Source organism: Phacochoerus africanus, chromosome 9 (genome assembly GCF_016906955.1).
Source record: "Phacochoerus africanus isolate WHEZ1 chromosome 9, ROS_Pafr_v1, whole genome shotgun sequence".
Lineage (NCBI taxonomy): Eukaryota > Metazoa > Chordata > Mammalia > Artiodactyla > Suidae > Phacochoerus > Phacochoerus africanus.
The window spans coordinates 68,211,299-68,237,951 of NC_062552.1; the positions used below are offsets into that span (position 1 = coordinate 68,211,299).

The window sequence follows — 26,653 nt, forward strand, 5'->3', positions numbered from 1 at the left end:
GGAATTCGGAATTAGAGTGATCGTGTGTCACTAGGTCTCCCAGGTTGACTTTGAATTCAAACGTGAGCCTATTCTCTACTAAAATGCCCTACAGACCATTCTGGTCCTTTCTTCCTCGACAGCTAAATGCCTTTAGCCGTATTTGTCATGACATCCAATGTGACAAGTCAAATACAAACCAGGGGTGTGCATTCTGCAACAGAAGCAGAAGGAAGAACAGGTTGTTCATGTGAGATGAAATGACCTATTTTCAATGGAAATATAAGTAAATATATCTATTCTATGCTGTAAAGAAATCTGAGGCACAGTTAGCATTCTCTGCCTAAAGAAAATGGTAGGAAAATGAAAATATGTGAAAGAAGTCAAAGTGAAAGCAGAACTTCCATGACAGATTTAGCAAAGGACACTGTCAAGAACCCGACTGAAGATTACAGAGTAAAAAGTAAAATGGAAAGGAAAGGGTCCAAGAAGGCTCATAAAATATGTATTTATGACACTATCTGAAATCAACCAAAAATAATGCAGCATTTAGAAATTACTACTTTAATGTCAGCTTCCCTCCCCAAAATTATATTCATCTATGAGTTTGTTTCCTTAGCCTTTGAAATTGAGTTCCTAAAATTCTGATTTTGCCAGTCTGCTTATAGGCAAAATCAATTACTAATCAGAACAATCTTTGTTTTTTCACCAAAGAGAGAGAATATTGAAGTTGGAATGGACCTTTGAACTAAGTCCATCCCCCTCACTTTACAGATGAAAAAAACAGAACCTGAGAGCATAAGTATCATCGCTCAAGGAGAGCCAGCCTCATTGTGCTTCATGGCTGTCCAATCATTTTTCCTCACATTGGTCTTTAGTGAGGCTAAAAAATAAGATCAAAGAAAATTCAAAAGAGGATGTAGAGAAAAAACTAAAGCTAAAGAACCTGAGGCACCAAGATGAAGCCCATCCAGGCTCCTCAAGAGAATTTAACACATGGAGATCTGAGTGCATTTTCCTGAGGAAGCTTCAAGATCACTTCACTCATGGAGTTCCCATGATGGCTCAGTGAGTAACGAACCAGACTAGTATCCATGAGGATGCTGGTTTAATCCCCAGCCTTGCTCAGTGGGTCAGGATCTGGCGTTGCAGTGAGCTGTGTAGGTAGCAGGTTGCCGGCATGGCTCAGATCCTGCATTGCCGTGGCTGTGGCACAGGCCAGCAGCTACAGCTATGATTCAACCCCTAGCCTGGGAACCTCCATATGCCACGGGTGCAGCCTTAAAAAAAAAAAAAAGACAAAACTAGCTAGTTAACCCTGCTAGTATACATATGAAAGTGGGACTGAGTCATGGTAAAGCTCTTAGAGTAATAACAAAACTTAAAAAAAAAAAATCCACTTTGGTGTATGTATGTATGTATGAGTGTGCATTTAAATATTTTTAACTGTTTCTAACTCTGATTTATAATTCATTTTCTGAAAAGGTCAGTGTGAATTTATGTTTCAGGACCAACCATGAAATATAGGGTTCATAGAATGATTTTGGGACAGCCAAGCCACCAGAGAAGTAATAATAACAGAGTAACAGCCAAAGTTGAAAGAAGTGTGTTAGATTCACTTTCTGCCTTCCTTGGGGTCCCACAAACACAGTAGAGTGTAGGAGGCCACCTGGTGGTGAAATGTACCAATTAACCATTTAATGCTACTGTTGAAAAGCAAGCAAAATACACAGACTTTGGGTAGTTAGATACAAAAGTAAAAGTAGAAACTTCGGGATGAATAAGAACATGTATTGTTGCATACAATAGACAGAAAAGTGAATTGGAAGAATCACTCGAGTCTGTAGAACAATGTATATTACTCTAAATATAATAAAGTATATTATTCTAAAATATTACCATAATAGTAATTATTTATACCAGGGACTGGTAAACTTTTTCTGTGGAGAGCCAGATGGTACAGCTGACCCTTGAACAACTCAGGAACTAGGAGTGCTGACTCCCACAGTAAAAATTCAAAGTATAATTTTAAAGTGGACCCTCCCTATCTGAGATCCAGCAACCAATCATGTAGTATGGTAGTACTTATTTACTGAAAAAATTCATATATAAGTGGACCCATGCAGTTCAAACCCACATTGTCCAAGGGTCAGCTGTAAATACTGTAGGCAAGTGGGCCATATGGTCACTGGAAATTACTCAACTCTGTTACTATAGCATAAAAACAGCCAGAGATAATGCATAAATGAATGTGCCTGGCTGTGTTCCAATAAAACTTTATTTAAAAACACAGGCCATGGGCTGGATTTGACCTTCAAGCTGTAGGTTTTCAAGCACTGATCCTGTATGATGTATTGAGCCCATACTCTTTACCAAGCACAGGGCTGAACCCCTTACATACTTTGAATACCAACAACCTTTCGAGGTGAGTCCTATCCCCATTTCTCTGATTTAAAAACTGCAGCTTAAAAAGTTCAAATAATTTGGTGTCAAATGTACTCTGCTCCCTCTAACTTAGAGTCACTTTATGTAGCCTCATGACCATTTTTCTCTGTGATTGCTGACACCTGTTCTGACCCTCCCTCCTGTTTATCCTGCAGAGGCTGCTTGTGGTTTCCCTCCATGGTGACTTTGCTCCTGTTTCTCCACTTCACGTTCCCTTGAAACTTTCCTTGTTTCTTACTATCTCTTTCTCTATCACTTCTTTTATGTTTAAAAACTTTATGTCAGTTTTCATAACAACAGATGTAAGCAAGCATGAAAAAAAAGACAAAAGCAATGTATTAAAAATAGATAGCCACATATACAACAATAAGCCAAGGAAACTGTCATACTGTATATGTTCCAAACGGAATGTGGGCCAAAAAACACAATGCTAACTCTTACATAAATAATATATTACGCATCCACTGGGAGAAGCAGCAGCTCGGTCCCTAAATGGGAAGGAGATTTTGGGGTCCATTTTCAGGTCATTTTCTTTTTCTTTTTCCCAGGTATATACTGTAAGTCATACCATCTCAGACCACATTCCTCTTCCAAACCATCCATGAACTATTTTATTAACTGTTAACAAGAGAGAGTTGAAAAACCTGATGGAGAAATCCACGGAGCTTGTTAAAGCTCCTTGAATACATGGATTTACCAGCAGTCTCTCAGTATTAGCATATTTTCTCCCTCAAAAGAGGATGGGAGTGGTTTCAATCAGATGGAGTGTAGACAAAACTGAAATAAAGGATTTTAAAAAGATTTTTTAACTTGAAAAGAAAACTGAGAAGCTTAAGAAGTGTGGCTATAGAGAAAACAGAAGAGATTTAATTACAGAGCATGGATTCTGGCCGATTTGACAATTAAACCTAACAGAAGGGATTTACACTAGATATAAGGAGACTTTCAGGGCAGGGAGAGTTGTTAAACATTTTAATGGAAGGTTGTGAATTCCCTCTGGAAAGATCTTTAACAGAGGACAAATTCTCTCCTATCTGGAATGGATAAAAAACAATCTTTGAAAGAGAGGAAATGAAATGAAGGTCGTTTTGAGGTCACTTGCAGTCCTGAAACTCCAGGTAAAATTCTCACTTCCCGTGGGTAAATAACTGTACAAAACTGCTAGGAGATTCACTTTGGAAGATTCAGGAGAAAACACTCGTTAAGCAGGTGATTCAATTCAGAAAGTATGTACTGCATGTCAAATATTACCTACCTCTGGGGAGATGTCCACCCCAGCAGGGCACAGGTCTGAGCAGCAATGTGGACAATGGACAGGGAACACAACTGTTCACTTCAGTTAATTTAAAAAAAAAAAAAATCTTTGAGCTCCAATCAGCTTTCTGTAACTGTCTATTTCCTGAACTTGGTGAGCTCAAAAATCCCACAAGCGCTGGCTGTCATATGAAATTTTTGGCATTGTTCTTGGTATCCCAGGATCTTTTATGTAAGCAGAAAAGGCTTTGACAGTGTTTCCATACTTTATTTCTTTTTCTAACCCAAACTTGGATGGATGGAGCCTCTTAAACTATCATCAAAACATGGGTTATAAAATGCTAGCCAAATGTGAGCTCTTGTGCTGTACTCCCTTGTTGTAGGGAAAGAATTCAATTAGTTCAGCTCTAGAGATTCATTTATACCTAAGTTTTCATGAACGCGAGGATTTTTGTTCCTGGCTTACAAGAAAACCAGGTATTCACAAAATGGGAGTTTAGCATTACCAGGCTGAAGAGAGTGAGGAAGAGGAGAGAATAACCATAGAGAGAGAAATGTTCTTCATGCATATTTTCAAATCTCAGCATGTCTCAGCCAAAGAAAGCTGAGGAGTAAGGACAAAGTTCAATGGAAAGACATTAAACTCAAAAGGATGGCAAGGTGTCCAACAAACAGTGGCAAAAAGTGAATGCATCACAAATCTTTACCAAATTCTAATTTTAAATGGCACATCTTTTGGGAGTTCCCTTCGTGGCTCAGCAGTTAGTGAATCTGACTAGGATCCATGAGGATGAGGGTTCGATCCCTGACCTTGCTCAGTGGGTTAAGGATCCAGCATTGCTGTGGCTGTGGTGTAGGCCAGTAGCTGCAGCTCCAGTTTGACCCCTAGGCTGGGAACTTTCAAGTGCTGAAGTCCAGTCCTAAAAAAAAAAAACACATCTTTTAACCTTAATTGCTTAAAATCATTAGAGCTTATAATTACCAAGTAAAAAGTATGAATGACCATATGTGAGGATTATTTTTAAAAACAATGAAGAGGGTAACATTTGAACAATAGAAGAGTGGGACAAAGTTTCCAAACTACATTTCAGCTTTCTTTTGACAATAGAGCAGTGAACTTTAGTTTTTCAATTTTCATATTCTGAATTAAATTGCTATAGCTTTGGAAAGATGAGTCAGTCTTTTAGGCTCTCTCCCCCTTTCACCCTCATCATGATGAACTTGAATTTAAGAGCCAGCCCAAGTCCAAATCTCTTATTATTTTTCTCACCCCCCATGATTACATTTTAGACACACACATTCGTCTGAAGTTTTAGACACACATGCTCGTCCAAAGTCAAACCTGATTTTCTACAATGAAAGTGTCAATAAACTCTCCTGCTAACCATGGTATGAGAACAAATTGCGCTGATATATCTAGCATTTCTAATGACTGTTCATGTTCACCTATACCTATTATTCTATTTTTAGGCTTCCTATTTGCACAGTTCATGTTATCCTCATATGTATAAACAATTATACTGAGATTGTCTATATAATCAAGAACATGTCAGTGACTACTACGGTTTGAGAGATTAGAAACTAGCTGTAGAATTATGGTCATTAGTTGTCCATTTTTGTACCATTTGTCTCAGACATGGATGTCACTGTCCTTCCCTTCCTCCTTCTCTCTTTTTTTTTTTCCTATCACCCTCTTTTTCTCCCTGATATCAACCTGGCCAAATCTGAGTACTCTGAGTATTAAGAACTGACCTTAATGCACATTGGTTTTTCAAGGAGAGAAATTTTTCTGTTTTTCTACACAATATAAGAGGAGACCAGGAAGTTTTAGACTTCAGTTACCACAGTATGAAAATAGGATTGTTTTCTTGAAAAAGTAATGAATTGACAGCATAGTGCTAATTAATAGAATCTAACTAATAGATTATTAAATAAGCCTTACTGGAAAAATGTTTCTCAGCATATATTTATTGAGTTTCTACTCTGTGCCAGATACTGTTGTACACGCTGGAGATTTATCAATAAATAACACAGACATGAACCCTGCCCCTGGAGAAGTCTAACAAAACTTATAATCATTCATTCTCCAATTTGGTCCACAAAGTCTCAATCTATCATCACTATTTTAAAATATTCACTTAAAGAGTTCCCAAGGTGGTGCGGTGGGATTGGAGGCATCTTGGGAGCATTGGAACATGGGTTCGATCCCCAGCCCAGCACAGTGGGTTAAGGATCCGGCGTTGCCACAGTTGCAGCTTGGGTGTCAACTGTGGCTTAGATCTGATCCCTGGCCCGAGAACTCCATATGCCATGGGGGCGGGTAATAAAGAAAAAAATGCATTTAATTAAACAATTAAACTATTGCTAAACTATTCCCAAGGGAGACTCTCTCAGGGAAGCACCTGTGAGTATAAAGGGATAATGCTATTGTAATGAGGGTAGCAAAATCGAGTATGCCAAGATTTACAATAGCGAAATGAGCCCCAGACTGAAATTTGGCATATATGAAAGGAGTTTGTAGAGTTATTTACATATGCATGATTTAAATGTCTTGGGACAACCAGCATGTCTGGTTCAAGAAATCTGACTTTAGCCAGATTTGATCTTGATGAAAGATTCTTTCAATTATACAAGTTAATAATAAGTATATGTGTGCATATGTGTAAACACACATAAATGTGTGTGTATAACTATGTGTGTATCTCTTCCAAAAACTTCCTAGTTTTCAATGGCAAAAACATGAGAATGACAAGGGAAATATTACAAATCTTCTTTGTGCAAGTGTCTGTGAGCACATGGAATCTACTTAAGAAGCAGCCCAAGTTCAGATGAGTTTCAGGGGTGCATAGATTTCCTTTTGGAGAAAGGCTGAAGTTCTGTGGTCTGAGAAAGTTTGGAAGAAAAACTGAAAACAACTGCAAAAGCAATAAGAATTTTAGTCTGGTTGACTCTTCTCTAGCTTTAGAAAAAGAAAATTGTGTGTGTGTGTGTGTAAGTGTGTGTGTGTGTGTGTTGTCTCTTATGTAAATGAATCAAGGTTCAGCAGGAAAACCACTCTTTCCTCTTAGCTTACCCAGTGTGCCTCATTAGGGATACAGTGTCAGAGAAGTGCCTATTTTAAGAATGTATGAGCTTCACAAATGCCCACATTATTAAAAATATGCTTGGGAATGCCCTTATTTCTGAGAACTGAATTTGCTTCCTTGACAGGACTGGAAGGTGGTTTCTCTGCAAATGATATTCCTCTAGAGTATCTCTCCACAGGGACACTTCTTCAGTAACTCCTTCTGGCAACGACAGGATCCATGAGGTCGAATCTTCCTAGGGCAATGCTACCTTTAACGCATCTCCCCAAATGACATCAATGTTTTCAGCCTTGGCTTTCCTGAATCTGACAAAATATAGGAGACTCCTGTGAGGCTCAACATAGCAACACTTCCCCAGGGTGCTGAGGTGCTTACAAAAGTCTGAGGGCTTTCACAGAACAGCCTGATGATTGGCTAGAGAACCAGCCCAAGTCCATCATGTTTTCTCTGCAGATGTACCTACCGTCTAAACATTTAGGACTTTCTTCTCACTATCATAGCACAAAAAGCTTAGGTAGAGGGAGGAAATAATGTGCTTGTATGAATTTACCTGTTGTAGAGAAGTTATGGGGCAATGGTGAGCAGGCAAGCTGCATGTAGAAGACAGACTAGAGGCACTAGAGCCACCCATTCTTGTGGTAGTTATTGTTAAAGCTCAACATAGTTTCTAGCTTTCTGCCTTCCAGCATACAGTAGGGATGACCTTCCTCATCCAGTTTGGAGTAAAGTAGAGCCATGGGATTAATTCTGGCCAATGATTTTGAGAGAAAGTGATAGGTGTTCCTTTCTAGTGGAAGGTTTAATAGCCACAGCATGAGACCCTCTGGAGTCTCTGTTCTCTTTGTCACATTGAGGAAATATTTAAGAGGGTGGTTGGTCCATAAGTCTGAGTCCTGGAGCCCATAAGCCAACTTGTGTTGGGCATGTAGTATATGTGAGGAACAAATACTTGCAGGTTTAAAACTTTGAGATTTTGGGGTTGTTTTTTATCTCAGTAAACCCTCGCCTAACTTGACTGAGAAACTAGATCTGTATCTTTAGGCTAGTTTCTTACAGTCTCTGTATTTTAGGCTTAGAGTGCATGAAATGGGGAAAATAACCCATGATCACTGTGAGCATTAGATACAATATATAATGTGCATAGGGCACTGACACTGTCAAATATAAGATGTGATCAATGTTAATTAGTTTTTTGTCTCTCTAGCCTACTCCTATCTCATAACGCCCACCCCTCACACACACACTCATATCTCATAACACATGCACACATGAGCACACACTTTTCATCAAATGGTGACGGAGATTAACAGCTCTCTTTGGTTACTTTTCTGGATTTCTTCTCTCTGTCCACTCTATCTTCCCTTCCCAGTGTCTTTCCATTTAAACTAGATGTTAAAATTAGCATTTAACTCAATATTATTCTCCTCCCCACCCCCACAGAATATCTGTATCCAAAAGAGAACATTCTTTTTGACCTGAAAGAAATGAATCTTAAGGACGGAATTTAAAACAGCGTCAACGTTTAGTAATGGAGATAAGAGAGTTGGGTTGGGCAATTCATATTACTCTAAAAATGATGTCCCTTGAACAACCACAAATCTACCTCCTTCTATATTTAGATGTGATAGTGAAATAAGGACAAGAAGGAAGGAGGTTAATGAGATTATCTGTAAAAGCACTATAGTTGAGCTTACCTCCCCAACCCCCACCCCATCCCTAGCCGGAGCTCACCGGCCTATTCTGAACAGGTACCAGGACTTCTTTTGAAAAAACTAAAGCATTATTTAGGAACACTTCTAGCCCTACTTCCCTGCTTTAGGAATATATGATGAAATCCTAATAAACTATAAAAAGTAGAATGATAATAAAGATGAAATATTTGGATTCAGTAGCATATATATCTTACATACTTCCTTGTAATTATAGTTAGGATAACCAGTGCCTTCCTAATGTAATTACATGGAACATTAAACCTAACATTTATCCTTTTCATAATAAGACAGCTTTGTCAATGACTATACTTGGTTTTCATCTTTAAACTTTGGTACTTTTTTTGACAAAATAAATAATCCCCAGATCTAACCACAGTTGTCTATAAAGTTTAATCACACATTATACAACTTTTTTTTTTGCTTCAAACCAAATTAGCCTAAATATGAATATAATGCTAAAGATAAGTAATTTAAAAATAGGAAATGTTAAAAAGCAAGGGATATTTCCAGTAGGTTACTGACCTGAAATACACACACACCTACATATGAGTCATATATAAAGAATATATAAATATATATATATGTATTCACCCCCATATATATATATGTATATATATACACATATATATGTATTCACCCCATACACACACACACACACACACATATATATATATATTCTTCTGAATAGTTCAGGAGTAAAAGTGGCAGTAAACCAAACACCCTTTCTTATAAGGAATCTAAATGTTCGTCTAATCTATTTTATAAAAACCAGAAAGAAATCTACAAATATGTAGAGTTAAAGCCAAATCTCTCATCTTAACACAGAAGGGAACACTGAACATTCACATCTAATTAAGTGAAAGTCATTTTTCAAAAGTTAAAGGCTGAAATTTTTGCAATTTAATCCAAAGTTTTATTAGCAAACTCTAATGATTATCCTGATTGCAATTAATAAAAGCTCCCAAACAGGTCAACTCATTTAAGTGCTATCTATAATCATTTGGATTTTCACATGATGATTATTACTTATTACCCTGAAACCAAGTAGCACAATGAGATATTGATTTCTTTTAACCTTTAGATCCAAGGATTCAAGAAAGGTTAGAGGAGAGGAACATTCTTTCTTTCTTGGCTGGCAAATGTATGGCCTTCAGGAGAATTCAAATGATTCCCATTGGCCAAGTAGATCCAAGATTAGTTTATTCTCTGGGCTGACAAGAAATGATGATGCTTTTAAAAATAACACCCAGCACGTATTTAGTGAAGTGTTACATTTATATAACCAATGGCCTCAAGATGTGCTTCACATCATAGCAAGTCTCAGGCTGTTAACCCTTTACCAAGTTTGGTTTGTGAAAGTATCTTTTTTTTGGAATGAGATATTAAATGTGGTAGCTTTAATTGGAATAAATTCATCTCATTAAATCAAGTTCCCTGGTAGGTTCCAAAAGGCTGAACACAATCACTGGCCACTGTTGGCCACTAGCATTTCTTTTGGTTTTCTTTTTCCATGACCGCATTTAGAAATAATTTTCACATTTGTGCCACTGAAAAGCAATGAGTTCTAGGTAGGGTCCAGCAAAACTATGGGCAAGGGAAACATAACTGCTATGTGTTAGATTAATTTGCAGAACACTTGGCATTATTATTGCCAAGTCGTCAAATTGTTCCAAGTTGTTCCGGAAGGTTGTTATTAATAGTATGTTTTCTGAGGAAAGTTCTGTCTACTTTTGGAACTGCATTTCTGTTGCCAAGGAAACTCCTTTAAGCACAGTTTTCTAGGAGCACACTGCTGCTTTTGTTTGCCAGTGTCCTATTCATATCATCTAAGTAAGCGTTTTACATGCTCCAGCCTTCAGGCCCAAATGTTGAAGTTTTAGCCCATTTAAGTTGCTTTTTCAAACACAGCGAATGCCTGCTATGATTTCCCTCTCCCTTATCCCCCTTCTCTCTCTATCCAAAGCCCCTCTCTCCTGCCTTTCTTCCCACTCTCCCTCCAACAAGCCCAAATCTCACTATTCAAGGTTTATTTTTTTAAACAGTTGCATTAGGGAAGATAGTTTTCACAAGTTTTTGATAAATTAACTTCAATTTGAATAATAATTCCATAGGTTGTAGCATTAGTGCTTCAAGTGTTAATTATCTTTTCACTCTAAAATTAATGTAGTCATTTCCTACTGACTCCTCTATCCCATTTATTGAAGTGCTGAGGAAAACATGTCATTGAGTCCTGAGCCAGCCCCGTTGTTGTGATTAAGCGTGGTCACATGGCCCATCTCTGCCAAAAGGAGGGCCCTGAGAAAAGGTGACAAAGACAGTGATTTCCTGTCAGCAAAGAGTACGACAGGGCTGTCTAGAAGTGATGCAAATGAGGGGAACTTTCCCCACGGCTTGTTTGATCCACTCTAGGCCAGAGCAGGCCAGGGCCGGGAGAGAGGGAGCTGCACAATACAGCAGAGGCGGCCCAGAGCGCCAACGCACCTTCCGGACAGTAGCTCACCCGCCAGAGACAAAAACTGCTGGCGGGGCTTCCCTTCCTTGCCCCTCTGCACACAGAGCCAACTATTTCTTGGCATAAGATTCTCTTAACATCCTTCTTTTTTTTTTTTTTCCTTAAAAAAGCAACGCAAATAGGAATGATAAGATCCAGCGTAAATAGTGTTTCATATATTGTTCAGAAAGCAAATCCATCTACTTTTTCTTCTCCTAAACATTGTCAGGATAAGTTGTGCCCTCTCTCAAAAGAGAAAAGAAAAGAAAAGAAAAAAATATATATATATATGTATATTCCAGTATTCATAGCTAACACCAATTCATCAAAGCTCAAATTAATATGACAGTTAATCTAAGGACTTTTTGAACTTTAATAAAAATGGAACAACAAATTCACTTCTAGATAGCAGAGGAGACAGCCTAGGTTTTTCCATTCTGATCACTTTAAAAATGATTAGATAATGTTTTTTGAAATATTATAATGATTTTAAGCATATTCTTCTTATCTTAATGGAGTTTTAATCTAACATACAATTAAGCTCTACAATTAATCTACTGGGAAGGAGGTAAAAATTATCATTAAGTTCTTGTGCCTGATATATCGGGTACATTTTTACTTTGACTGCTTCAATAACTAGTAATTTGCTTCATTTTGAACAATCAAGGTAGAAAATTTTGGTGCTGAAATTGCAATATAAGGCCTAAGTAACAGAATTTTTTTTTTTTTGGTCTTTTTGCCTTTTTTTCTTGAGCCGCTCCCACGGCATATAGAGGTTCCCAGGCTAGGGGTCTAATCGGAGCTGTAACCACCGGCCTACACCAGAGCCACAGCAATGCAGGATCCCAGCCGCATCTGAGACCTACACCACAGCTCATGGCAACACCAGATCCTTAACCCACTGAGCAAGGCCAGGGATCAAACCCACGACCTCATGGTTCCCAAATGAATTCGTTAACCACTGCGCCAAGACAGGAACTCCTAATTAACAGAATTTAAGTTTTTGATGTGTACTTCTATTCTACACACCAACATGTAAAAATTTTTTTAAAAAAAGCAAATGGAGTGAGTACCCTTGTTGGCACAATGGGTTAAGGAACTGGTGTTGTCACCTCTATGGCTTGGGCTGCAGCTGTGGCATGGGTTCAGTCCCTGGCCCTGGAATTTCTGCAGGCTATAGGTGCAGCCAAAAAAAAAAAAAAAAAAAGCAAATGGATTTTCTTCTTTTTTTTTTATAAATTTGTTGTTGTTTTGCTTTCTAGGCCCACACAGTGGCATATGGAGGCTCCCAGGCTAGGGGTCGAATCAGAGCTGTGGCTGCTGGCCTACGCCATAGCAATGCAGGATCTGAGCCTCAACTGGGAAATACATCACAGCTCATGGCAATGCCAGATCCTTAACACATTGATGGAGACCAGGGATCAAACCCATAACCTCACCGTTCCTAGTCGGATGGGTTTCCATTGCGCCACGGTGGAAACTCTGATTTTCTTCTATTTTAAGCCTAGCTACTGTGATCTGGACTATGACCAGTCTAGCATGACATTTTTAAGAGCTCAAGTTCAGTCATAAAGATATCAAGCCACATTTGAAATTATTTATTTTATTTTTTTTTATTTTTCTTTTTTTTAAATTTTTTTTTGTCTTTTGTCTTTTTTGTTGTTGTTGTTGCTATATCTTGGGCTGCTCCCGCAGCATATGGAGGTTCCCAGGCTAGGGGTAGAATCGGAGCTGTAGCCACTGGCCTACGCCAGAGCCACAGCAACGCGGGATCCGAGCCGCGTCTGCAACCTACACCACAGCTCACAGCAACGCCAGATCCTTAACCCACTGAGCAAGGGCAGAGACCGAACCCGCAACCTCATGGTTCCTAGTTGGATTTGTTAACCACTGCGCCACGACGGGAACTCCTGAAATTATTTAGATCAATGTAGTCCAGAATAAATGAAAGAACTATTGTAGAGTGTTGAATTTATAAAATATAGGGATAGCATAATCAATCTTCTTTCTATGATCAGTTCATAGCTATGACAACATCATTTTGGCACCAATAGTTATAAAATAACAAGTCAACTATATCCCATTTTACTTCTTTTATACTATATTTCTTATTCCCAGATTTTCTTATCCCATTCCATACATGTTTCTTTTAAAAGTTGTAATGCTTGTCTTTTAATATACACCCAAATTCTCTAAAGTGAGATTTTTTTCTACTTCAAAATTTACTCTTACTGTTTTTTTCCCTAAAACAATTTTTTTCAGAGTTTTTGTTTTAAAAATTTGCTTATATTTGGCTTTTAGCACTTTATTTTCATTTGTCCACCCATGATTTTAATTTACTCTTTTATTCTTTTTGTTTGAATAACTTTGTGTTAAACTAATGTCAATCACTTTTCTGTCTCTTTGATGTTTATATTTCTCTCTCATTTTAATAATAACTTCTTTTCCGATATACAATATCGATGTCCTTTCACTAATTCCATCTGGCCAAAATATCATTGAATGGAGCTACCTCTGGGTGAAAGCTATGTTCAAAGTCTCTAAATATTACCTAGCAGCAGAGACAGAGAAAAAAATAGGTAGTTCACTTATTAAAAGTATTTTGTTCAGAAATTTACATGTAAGAAATATTGTGATTAGACATAAAGAACCCTAAAAGAAAATATTTTCATGTCTAAGTAGCAAAATAATCTTAGTTTCTCCATGGGAAGTGTATTTTTTTTCTCCTGGAAAATATAATTTGAGCAATTGAGCACATTTTCCTTTTTGCTCTCACTACCAGGAAACCCAGAATAAAATTTTAGGGTCATGGTTAGTAGCTATGTAGGGACTCATAGTCTATGTACCTACATATTAACTCTTTTCACAGAAATAAACTTCAGCCTATATATATTTTCCTGGTTCTTATTTGCATTTATACATTAAAAATATTTTTATCATTTCTCTGTGAATTCTTATAAACAATCTCAAATCAATAATAAAATAAAAGTGTAATTAGTGTTTAGTGAGCACTGTATTATTAGAATAAATGGTCCTTTTCCTTTTTCACACAGGCATATTTGTGTGATGCTTATGCCAGTGGAGAAATATAGAGGATATGTGCATTTTCCCCATAAAATCAGAAAATATGAGTAACTAAACTTCTAAAGGAAGTATAACATCTTCAGTGTAAATGCCTTGAAAGTATAAAGGTTTTAGTTGAAGTGGGCACTAATTCCATATTACTGTTAAACTGGATGGGCTATTTTCAACCCCTCTGAAGTCAGATAATCTAGTATTTTATTGATGAGCAGCTTAGCCATTCACTCAAGGAATGAATCTATAAATGTGGTGTTTTAGTGTGCTTCATACTATCTGAAAACTGCTTTTGCTCAATTATAACAGTGATCACGAGGCTGTAGCTTCTGAATTTGGCCAATGAAATTAACCTTTAATCTCTGGAACCCCACACCAATCCAGGACAGCTAGGGGCTCTGTCATCTGTGCTTTGTAGGTGGCAGAGAAAGGCTGTCTCTGCAGTGAAGTAAAGCCTCTGACAGGGCTCAACTTGAAGCACTCCAGAATCAGTTCTGTCTGCCGTGGAGGCAGGACAGCATTGACAGTCAGTGGAAGCCTGGGCTCCAGCTCTCCAATCATGGAGATGCTTCCAGGTCACTCAATCTATAAAATTTATAGGATGGGGGAGGCAGTGTCTTGAGCTTCCCTGAGCCCAAGAATAATGCCACCTTTGATCCGCAGAAATGAAAAAAATGAAGCTTTTCCTTTGCAAGTGGGTTTTAAATATTTCTCCATTAATAGTTAATGCACATGCAGACCAACAGAGTGACAGCTCCCTGTGATTATGCATTCTGGCTTCGTAATGCTAGTCCAAATAGGAGCTGAACTTTCAAAATCACGGTGTTACTTTTGACAAATTAAATTGTCCTACTTAGGAAGGTAGGAGGAATGAGGAGAAAGAAAGTGAGAGAGTGGGAGTAAATTCTCCTTGGAGGTGATTTTCAGATTGAGGAGGAAAAAACGAGAAAAGACTACATTTGCGTTTTCCAGGCTGATGATACTGCCAATGTTTATTAGAAAATAACTACAGAAGGTCCCCATTCAGAGGCTGAGCCAGACAGAGAAGAGGGAAGGAAGGATATCGTCTCACTGCCTCCAAACAAAGAAGAAAATATGTTTCAGGGAGTGGTTAGTTTTTAATAAGAATCAGGTTGTTCTTAGGGCCCCCGTAGTTTAAATCTAATCAGAAAGAAAATGGTCTTAAATTTCTAACAATCTGAAAATATATTTTAAACAGAAAATCCTCTTGACAGGCCATTGTAACATTACAGTTCTAAATTATGTCAGAATATATCAATGTAGTCTTTGCCTAAATCTAAGTATTTTCCTTTAAAAGTTCATTGAGTATTTTCCTGGTTTGAGGTAAGCAAGATTTTACAAGTGCCAGCTCAGGAGATGTGCTGAATGAAGAGTCTGGTCTTTATCTTAAATTCCACATCTAGAAGTTAAAGTCAGAAGATTTTCTAGTAAAGGCAAGAACATGAAATTAATAGGTAGGAGTTCCTATTGTGGTGCAGTGGGTTAAGAAGCCAATTGCAGTGGTTTGCATTGCTGCAGAGATGCAGGTTCAACCCCAAGCTTGGTCCAGTAGGTTAAAGGATCCACTGTTGCCACAGCTGTGGTGCAGGTTGCAGCTGTGGCTCAAATTATATCCCTGGCCTGGAAACTTCCATATACCAGGGGTGTGACCATAAAAATAAATAAATAGATAAAACTTTAAAATAAGTACGTAAGGTCAGGAAGGGAGTATCTAATACTGAAAATGCCAAAAAAATCTTCACACTCACTGACTACTATTTAACGGTATTTTCTCTAATCTAATATTTCTAAATGTGAACTTCGGGGATCAACCTAGGACTGTGTCATACATGAACTGGGGTCTGAGCATGACCATCCATGCTAGGAAAGGAGCTGAATGACAAAACATAGAGAACCCCTCAAGGAGAGAAGGACAAATGTTTCTAATTCTATAATAACAAGAATAATGATTCTGTCCTAGTCTACATTTTCTGGGATTTTACCATCACTCAGCTGAAGGTCTCCCTTAAACTTTCCCTCTTATTCTTTTTACTGATAACAAGGATTATGAGCTTCATTCCCATCCTTAGTTCTCTTCACTCAGCAACGATTAGTCAAACATTAACTATCTAAGGTGCTTTGTTAACAGCATATAGAATATAAGTGTAAGGCATTCTTCTTGATTTTATACAAGCATTTGAAGAAATGAAGATGATATAGAAGAGTTGAAATAGATTGGAAATGCTGTGAAACGAGTTGGGTGTCCTTTTGAGTTGTCACAACGAGGAATAACAAATGTCCTATAGTGGAAGGGATAATGCCACAAACTGATAAAAAAAATTATTTTGTCCCAAATGCCAATGGTACCCTTGGTGAAAAATGCTGATGAAGCATTGGTACCTTTCAGGCCCAACAAATTTTAAGATTAACGATGATTAAGGGGAGTTTCCATCATGGTGCAGTGGTTAACGAATCCGACTAGAAACCATGAGGTTGCGGGTTCAAGCCCTGGCCTTGCTCAGTGGGTTAAGGATCCGGCTTTGCCATGAGCTGTGATGTAGGTCGCAGACGTGGCTTGGATCCCGTGTTGCTGTGGCTCTGGCATAGGCCAGCACCTACAGCTACATATGCCATGGGAGCAGCCCTTAGAAAAGGCAAAAAGACAAAAAAGACAAAAAAAAAAAAGATGATTAAGGTAGTCTCAAACATACTGAAAGCCTAGAGAGGCTTGGGGAGCAACTGAAAAGCTTAACTCCTTTAAGGGTCTCTATAATCAATAGGCCTCAAACCTCCTTCCCTCAAGGCATGAGTCCAGCTGATTCCTAGAAAAGCAGATTAGAACAGAGAAATGGGACACTGAAAAAGTTGACCTAACCTGAGAATCCCTGGGGCTTCTTGGCAAGGACCTGAAATTAATTTTGAATTTAAAAAAATTAATCAATATTTTAAATTCAGGAGCCACCGCAAGTTCTAAATGACTCCTTCATCAATATCCTCAGGATTGCTTTAGAGGTTTCTAAACCTCTGGAATAATTTGGAGGTTTATATAAAGAATGAGACTCTACAAACCTGTAGCATCTACCCTTGGTTTCTAACACAATCTTTAATTTGGTTATAAGCCAAATGCACAATTAGTGCTAGTCTAGTGAGCTTAGATCTCTTGAGCACTAAAAGCAAAAACACGATGACAGGACATGAGTCACAAAAGAAGAACCTCAGTATGAAAATGTTTGGAAAAATACTATAATCCAGAAGTACTGAGTGGGTGGAATAATGGCCTTCAATATGCCAGAATGGGAATTATCTGGCAGAGCACTTACAAGGAAACCACAAGCAAAAGAAGACTGCACTTTTTGTTCAATGATTTCCTATTAATTGTGATGTAAATTATATGGATGTGATTTTGACAAAGAATAGCACTGTGTCTAAAAAAAAAAGTGCTATTCATAAATAGTGGTTTATGTGCAAAATACAAAATGCATCAAGAAGAAAAGAAATGCTATTTGGCATCATGGGTGCAATAAAGTCTGAGATAATGGCTTATGATTAGATAACTTTTGTATTATTTTTTCTTGTTTGGCTAGATGTTTAATGCTTAAATCTTAGGAATAAAACAAATATTTTTCTGTCACTAAACTAATACAGATTTATAGGTATTTTTCATATGTAATTCTTGATCCTGACATTAAATGTGAAATCATTTAGCTTTGGTTACATTGGGTTGAAATTGTTACTCTAACAACATGTGATGCCAGAAGATACACTAGGTAGCTTTGTTGCTAATGTGGACAGCTACCCATACAGGAAACAGCTAATAGTCAACCAACTTGATTAATGTTGGACAGGATTCTTGAGGGAGTAAAATATCACCATTTGCTGAGTCCCTGGGGAACTTATATCTGCTCTTAACTAAGATGATTCCCAGGGGACACTAATTAAAGTCTACCAGACCCTTGAAAAGTACAAATAAATATTTCTCTTTAGAGGAGGCAAAAGTTAAAATAATATATTAAGGAAAGTGATAGCCTTCCTATTTTAAAGTGATAAAAATCGGAATAGAAAGAAGACAACTTTTATGTGACCTTGAATGTACTTCTTATTCTATAAGAAATTTTAAAAAGCTAGAGGGTAGTTGTTTCTTGTCATTATACTGTTGCTGATTCTGTGGTTAGTTATTAATTTTATTTTTTATGATTCACAATCTGCTCTTTGAAATATGCCATATGCTCAAAGCAATTCAAGGATGACAACTGTCAGAATTACTCCAATAAAAATTGCCTAAATGAGGAAGATTTACTGCAGTCTGATATTTCAGTGGAAAGTCCCTCTACCCTCCCCAACTGCTTTTTCAGAGACTGTGAATCTTGCAATCATTTTTTCAGTCAAGATCACACGGTTGTTTTGAAACAACTTCTAAGACCATAAGTAGAATAGGTAAAACACACTAGGCTAAGGGTGAATTAACAGACATGGGAAACAATATAGATAGTTATTAGATGGATTGCTTGCAATCAATATGTGAGTTCCAAGCCAGTTTTCTTAAATCACACGCAAATGTATTGACTTAATATGACAATGTCTACTGTGTGTAACACTAATAAACATTAAATTGGACAAGCCTTGTACCTTGGAAACAGCAAGCCAAACGGAAGGCAAATTTCTTTTATCTCTAGAAAGATCTGAGGGTGGATAGAATCCACCTGAGTGCTCCAATCAAAACACATTTTGTTAAATGTTAGCAGTCCATTTACCCTTCATTTTGCTTCAGTCTATTTATTAATGCGGTTTCATTTATTGCTATTCATCTTGAAGATAAATCTTTGTCCTTCTATAGAATTACACCAAATAGAATGTGATAAAGGAAACTTTCTTGCAATTATGATGTCGGTGCAGCCTGTCAGCACACAAGGGATGGAAATGAGTTTGGCGACAGGGAAGGGAATTCTAATAGACACCATGATACATACAATGAACGCAAAAGATATCCTGAGAGAGGGAAAGACTTGTCAGGCTAATCAGATCTTCCACGGCAAGGTAAAGGCAAGAAGGGTAGCTCTAACCTTGTAAAGATGCTGCTGCTGCTCCTCTGACATCATCAGGTCGTGGCTGTCCATCACGAGGGACTCCATGTCAATCAGCCAATCCCAGAGCTCCTGATATTCTGAATCAAAGTCCAGAAGCCTGAAGATAAGGCACAAAATGTATTATGCATAAATACAGTGTAGTTGTTAAAATCTCATATTAGAATAATATATTCTTGAAAATCTATGATGTTCCTAGGTGATACCTGGAAAAAGAGAAGGAAAAACTGTCTGTGTGGTTACACAGTGGGCAAAATTGGAACGCAAGCTTGTGACATAGCCATTTCTTAGATTTTGAAAACATAGCATGTAATTCTGATGCTCATGCCTGAGACATATCACGGCAATTTCCATTTGCTAACCCTTTCTGAGGATTTGCTGCATTTGAACAAAATGATTACTACTATGTCCTTGAGAAAGAGCATTGCCATATTTAACAGACTGAGAAATGGAGGTTCAGCGCCTTGTGAAGACTGCATAGTCCAGAACTGGGGGTAAAGATAGTACCCTCAACATTTGGACCTCTTTCTCTTAGACTATATTTTGCACGGACTTAGCATCCTAATACATTCATGATTAAGAGTACTAATTTAACTAATTTCTCTATAATAATCACAACTCACTATCATATCCCAAACATTATTTTCACTAGGAAATGACTCAATCATTTATTTGTCCCTCTGCTGTCTATCTGCCCATCTCTGCAAACATATATCCTACATTTATTGTCATGGATGAGTAGCCAGCATTTCAGCTTAACACTCAGAGATAGGCTTGAGTGACTCTGGTAAGCCAGTGAGAACCAAGGGCAGATCCAGCATTAGACAGGTGTTCCCCACAGACATGTAGGAAACAAAGGTAAGGACAGGAAGTCAAAACAATGAATCTCTGAATAGCCAGCAATCATTAAAATTCAAAGGAGGATCACTATGGTTTTCAACAAAATAAATCATTAGAATAAGGAGCTTAAAAGGATTAATGTGATTCTCTATTGAAAGCCTGGTGAATAAGTAAAGCTCAGATTCTTCTAAAACACTGTGATCAGAAAATGAAAGTGCAGAATGAAAACTATGACTTTGTCCTTCTCCCCCAAATCATCACCCTAGAAGAAATCCTAGTCTTGTCAAATTGTAACTGAGCAAAACCCTATCAGTACTAATGAAGCAGCAGCCTCAGGTATGAATCTGAATTTATCAAGTGAGCATCTTATTACTACCTTGTTGCTGTCTCTATACATTAAATGACTGCTTTCCAAGAAAATGAACATCTGCTTTTCACACCTTACAATTTAATCTTAATAGATCTGTCAAAAAAAATTAAGGTGTGCCCGGTAATGAAGGAGCCTAGATTTAGAATTGTCTATTTTATTTTAATTATTTTACCATAATTACAAAGTTTCTTGATTAGAACCATAAGTACCCAGGGCAAGATTATCATTGGCTAACACACAGAATTGATTAATAAATGTTTACTGCATGCCAATGATGGCTATCGTTGATGTAGCCAAAACCTTAAGTGAGGCGATGGTGGTCTAGAGCAGTGCTTTTCAAATTGCACTGTGCACAAGGCATAGCTGAGGCTCTTGCTGAAATGTAGATATTGATTCTTTACTTCTAGGGTGGGGCCTGAGAGTCTGGGTTTCTAATAAGTGCTAGCAACTTGGCAATGCTGCTGGTCCTGGGTCTCACTTGGAATAGCAAGGACTTACAGCATACAGGTGAAATTTGAAATAGTACCTCATTTCAAAACACTACCAACCAACCAAAAACCACTGCAACAGGGACAAATAAACCATCAGGTTTTCTTTATTAACTCTGTGAGTGACTAATAAGGAATGACTAATAAACATTTGCTCACAAGGCAGGCACAATCACTTAGAAATGCCACCTGAACTATGTTTGTTTCTCTCTCCTTGTACCCTCCCACATTTTAATCATAAAAACAGGGGAGAGGTAGAATGCCATCCCCCAAATTAGGAGAGCATGAGCTTAATACTCATAGATAGGAAACCATATTCAGGGGAATATTAAAAGCAAAGGGTAAAGGAAGGAGAAAGCACACCCCTTCTGTCTCAGTGGATTTGGAGAATAAGAGGGAAATAAAGGCAAGAGGAGCAGGTGCTCAGATGTGTATCCACCACCCTCTTGGCCTGAGGCCTAGAGGTAAAGCCAAAAGCAGAGGATGTCAGCTCCATTTCCTGCTCAGAAGTCTGCGAGAATGCCTTAACCAAGGTCCTCCCAGGAATCTGAAGTGGGGATGTTGTAGTCAGCAAGTAGTGGGCAGGACTCCCCTTGCTACCCTATTCTTTTTTTGCCATTTCTTGGGACGCTCCTGCGGCGTATGGAGGTTCCCAGGCTAGGAGTTGAATCAGAGCTGTAGCCGCCAGCCTATGCCAGAGCCACAGCAACACAGGATCCAAGCCGCCCCTGTGACCTACACCACAGCTCACGGCAATGCCGGATCCTTAACCCACTGAGCAAGGCCAGGGCTTGAACCCGCAACCTCAAGGTTCCTAGTCGGATTCATTAACTACTGAGCCATGACGGGAACTCCCCGCTATCCTATTCTATCATCCCTGGTGAGAAGACTGTTCTCTCAGCCTCCCTTGAGGTTTCTGAGAGTTCAGCTGGTGAACTTGACAGAGTCGTTGTCATGGCAACAGAGACACAATGACTCCCAAGAAGAGCCAGGGGGACTTAGAAACCAGACCTCGGAGAGCTGTTGGCTGGGCCAGTGAAGGCTGAGATGCGGCCGAGTCAGCAGGAAATACCTCCTGACCAAGACAAGAGATAACAATGCAGCCACAGCCCTCTGGAGGTGGGGTTGGGGGCCCAACCTTATAATGTCAGGGACAAGACCCATTTCAATGAACCCAGTCAGCCTGTACCCAAGGGCCACATTAAGCCAAGGGGCCTCACTGTACCTCAGAGTCACAAGGTCATATAAGCCCCCTATAGGCACAGATGTTATCATGACAAAAGAAAGGAAAGGAATAGGAAGTCTGAAAAACAGCATTTATCCCAAGAGGTTGTTCCCTAAAGCGAATATTAATTTGTTAGGAGAGGCTATGAGCACTGTGCTTAAGAGCCCGAATGGTGATTTTTTTTTTTTTAATAGGCTCACCCACAGCATATGAAAGTTCCCAGGCCGGGGACTGAACCCTGCTGTTGCCACAGCTGTGGCAAAGTCAGATCCTTTAACCCACTTCAGTGGGCCAGGGATTGAACCTGCACCTCCACAGTGACCCCATCTGCCACAGTAGGATTCTTAATCCATTGGGCCACAGTGGGAACTTCTGAACTCTGGTCTTTAAACAAGGATTTTCCTTACTGTACCAGGAAAGTATGTGTTTAGGAAGCCTTATAAGTTATCAATGAGCAAGAGATAATAAGGAAAGCTGTTTTCTTTTCCATGTAAGTATGACTTAAAAAGACATTTTGATTATGATTAAACAATTTAAGGGTAAGAGATAAATTTATCTTTGTATTCCTAACGCCCACGATAGTATGTGGTAAATGATGGTGAATGAATGCAGATAATGAAACAAAAAAATTTTAGTAGGGCAAGAATGACTTTTTGTGATGAAGATAATATCTAACTCCCAAATGCCAATACCAAAGCAACCAGTGCAATATGGGCAGGCTTCTTCATTCATTCTGAAGGTGAGATTTTGCCTTTGGTATATAATGGTACATTTGCTTACTTGAAATGATTATGTGAAGGAGATTATCAATTAATGTGAGTTGCCCTCCTGTTCTTTCACATCTTGTTTCTATAGAGAAAATGAAAGGAGATTTATGAATAGATTTTAAATAGATGAAAACTACATTCAGGATGATAAAATGTTCAGAATCATGGAATTTTTTTTACTAGCACTTCGCCATGTCTTTATATCCATTGAGCTGTCCCTCCTATTATTCTCCTTATCAAGAGACTTAGAACAAAAGCCATTTCTTCTGTGGAATGTACCTCAGGCTGCTTCTTGGATGGTGTACACTGGAGACAAGCAAGTGGTGAATGAATTTAACTTCCTCTGATCTAGTCTATTTTCATCCTAGCCGTGAATATTTAGGCTTGAGTTTGTTAGATATGGTAAATCCTTTAGTTCTATATTTTGTTTCATTAGTTTAGAATCAGCACTAGTGTTTTCCAAACAACAAGTTCTCATAAAGTCCTAATACTGAAGAAAAAAGCATATTTTCAAGCATTTGGGCCAGATGTTAATTCACAGCTTAGAAAAGACCTGATAGTTTTTCGAATTTAGTGAAATAAAATACATAACCTTGCATCAAATCAGAAATAAATCACCAGAACTTCTTTGTTCGGTTTTTTTTTTTTGAAATCTTCAGAAATGACTATAATTTAATGTTTGCTATATCAAGAAAATTCTTAGGTAAAGGAAATAGTTTACTTCCCTACGTTTATATTACCTGCAAAAGTATGCTAAGTGTTATTCTAGTGTTTTTGCAAAGACATCTTCCAGAAGAAAATGCCAGCTACTATACAGGAAAACAAAAAAGATCATAGATGAGTGAATTTATCAAGGGTAGCATAGAACCAGTTAATAATTCTATATCCCTTTGAAGAATATGCTGATCCTATCAGCTGAATTCAAAATCCTAGTGACAAATGCCTTCTTTTTAAAAGGGAGAGAGAGAGATGACTCAAATTGTGGCAAATTGTTCACTGTCTCATAAGGGCTATGAGTATAGGTACTATTCTTTTGGAGAGATTTTCCTTATGACATTTTCTTTGTAAATGTGCTTGGGTTTATGTCAACTCATTCACTCAAATATACAATCTGCTTCCTAGATATTAAAAAGGACCAAACTATACCTTTTCAGTAGTCTATGAATATGTTATATTCTCTATTACAAAGCAAACTCATATAATATTCTATGAAGTTGCTACAAATCAAACACATCACCAAAATGTTATTTTTCTGGATTTTTTTTCTTTAAATTGCCATATACCTGATGGTTTCACAATTAAAGAGTTGAACATTCTATTGCGGGTATATTATTACCATTTTAGGAGCTTTAAAAGCTTAATCACATTATGAGGAGAAAGAGTCTTCTGAATAGAAGTCAATTTTTGTTAGACAAATGTAGAACTATGAATGTGTTTATTTCCTGGTCTGAAATTCTGATAGACACATAGGCAAAGGTATAGAAAAATAAATGTGCATCTTTTTCTTTAGTGTTTATTTCTCACTTGGGGTTAAATACTATGGTAATTGGTGAAAGTATTTCCCAACATCTTGTCTAACATTTTCTCTGTCTTTTTAAGGTTAAAAAAAGATTCTAGGAAATAAACCATCAAAATAAACTTACAATAACTAACAAGCTTATTTAGTGTCATTTTTCTGCAGATTGGATAGCAAAATATGATTTGTAAGACTGGCACAGTTTAAGAAATCATCCTTCCTCTAAACCCTGGTGGGAGTTATGTTTGACCAGCTAAGTGTCTGAATACATAAATGCATTCAAGCCTTTGGTATTTAAAGTGAGCATCATTAACTCAACATTTCAACTTAAACTTTGCTTAAAAGATAAAGTTTCACCCAAGTGAAATCAATGGAAGGTGTGTGTGAATATATGAGGTTTCAGCTTGGTCCACTAAGGGGCTTTGATTAAAACAGACACCAAATGAAGAAACCATCAAAATAGAGTAACTATTCGTTGAGAAAAAGATAGGGCTAAAAAGTGCTGGCAGCTTTTCTATCTAAGGCTGAGTAATATATATTTTGGAGCATTTAAGAATCCATCTTTTGTTCATTTCACAAGAACACATCCAAAAACACAAGATTGGTTGCTGAAATACCAGCTCATCTATACTGAAACCTCTGTTAAATGATCCAATTTTCCCAACTTCTTTAGCATATTGATTCTTTCCCCAAATATTCACTAAGTGTTACACTGTTCACATTACTTGCTAAAGGAAATTTGCCTCTGGTTTTCAAAAACAAACAAACAAACAAAAACCCATTACTAAAGGTAATGGTAACAAAATCTTGTAAAAATATAGTTTTAAGAATTTTACTAAAGTAAAATACTAATAGATAAGAATTTCCCATCATCCTCTACTCCATGTGTCATGTAAGCACAGAAGGGAGATACAAGAGTGGCACCTAGCCCAATCATAATATCATTAAATAATAAAATTTAGCTTTCCAGACATGAAATCTGATATGCACATTTGTATGTAGAATCCCTTTCCACTCTAAACATATTAAAGTGTGGACACTAATTTACTATTTTGAATGAAAATTCATGAGCCACTTCCTCATGAGAAAAGCAGCCTGCCTTTGCCATTAATAAATAAAAAGGAATATGGAGTTCTTTCCAGCAGTAATTTTCTCAACTCTCATATACACTCATGTACATGTGAAAATGTCTAAGAAAAATAAAATCAACCCTACAGATTTGTTCAAAATAATAAAATAAAAGCCATAAAGCAAAAAAATTCTAACCTCCAAGATTAGCCATAAAATTAGAAATATTAATGTAGATTTCTGGTTGTATTTAGAGGTTTCTGTTAGGCTGTCAGCAAGTCCGACCCTTCTCTAGATTTTCAGATAAGACACTGGACTAAGTTCTAGACAAAGAGCTTAAAAACAATCTGAATTTAAAATCAGTAGTGATTCTAATATAAACAGGAAAACCATACTTCCAAAGACAAGAGCAAGATATAATGTTAAAAAAAAAAAAAACCAAGAAACAAAGACAAACCTTCCTTTGTCATTGTCTGTGTGCTGGAGGGGACAGATCCAGATTTGCTACTGGCACACTGGTGATGGTTGGGCAGTTCAGTCTTTTGTAAAAGGTCTACTCCACCCTAGACCTCCCTTCTTTCAAAGACGTAGGGAGTAATATAACTAGTAAGTAATATAATTTAGTAAGTAATGGAGAATACTTACCCTTGGTTAGGGTAGGAGGTAAATACACTCTCTGCTGCCCAATTCCTGACAAAAACCTGGTTGCAGAATTAGTTTGGAGAACTCTCTCAAGATGACTTAATCTATCTCATCCACAAGGCTGCCCTGACCAGAGAGTGCTATGCTTTGACTACAAGGTTTTAGTTACTCACAGAACTGTTCTTACCGAACCATGCTCTGACATCACTTCTACAGCCTCCATCAAAACTGCCTTGAAATGATGTGTCATAAATGCTCTTCATGGTGCTCTAGTGTGGGGTAGGGCTAGAGGGTCAAGGAAGGACCTAGACATCAACTAACTCTGCTGAATTATATTCTTTCAGTTTTTGATAGGTTCAAATTTGATTGTGGATCAAGGTTTGTAACAAGGATTTCTCAGGTTATTTTGGCAAGGTTCCATTTAGTTTTATTCAATCACAGATTATCAAAGTAAAGTCAAGATTATTTAATTAAAAAGAATTATTCCAAAAATTAATTTTATGCTGGTAATTATTCATTTATTGTATAACTTTATTAATAGCTCAGTACTTTGTAACATGCTTATGGTAATATTATGTAGAAAATAAAAATGGTTTAAAACTCTACAAAAAAAC

The 26,653-nt window shown here is 37.6% G+C and overlaps 1 protein-coding gene across 1 annotated transcript in view; it reads right to left on the reverse strand.

The window, feature by feature from the left end:
• The window catches only part of AKAP6 (A-kinase anchoring protein 6), a 461,269-nt gene that overhangs the window by 96,849 nt on the left and 337,767 nt on the right, over positions 1-26,653 (reverse strand). The window contains exon 9 of the mRNA XM_047795625.1: positions 19,103-19,223. Coding sequence (XP_047651581.1) covers positions 19,103-19,223 — 121 coding nt within the window. The remainder of the gene's footprint in view (positions 1-19,102; positions 19,224-26,653) is intronic.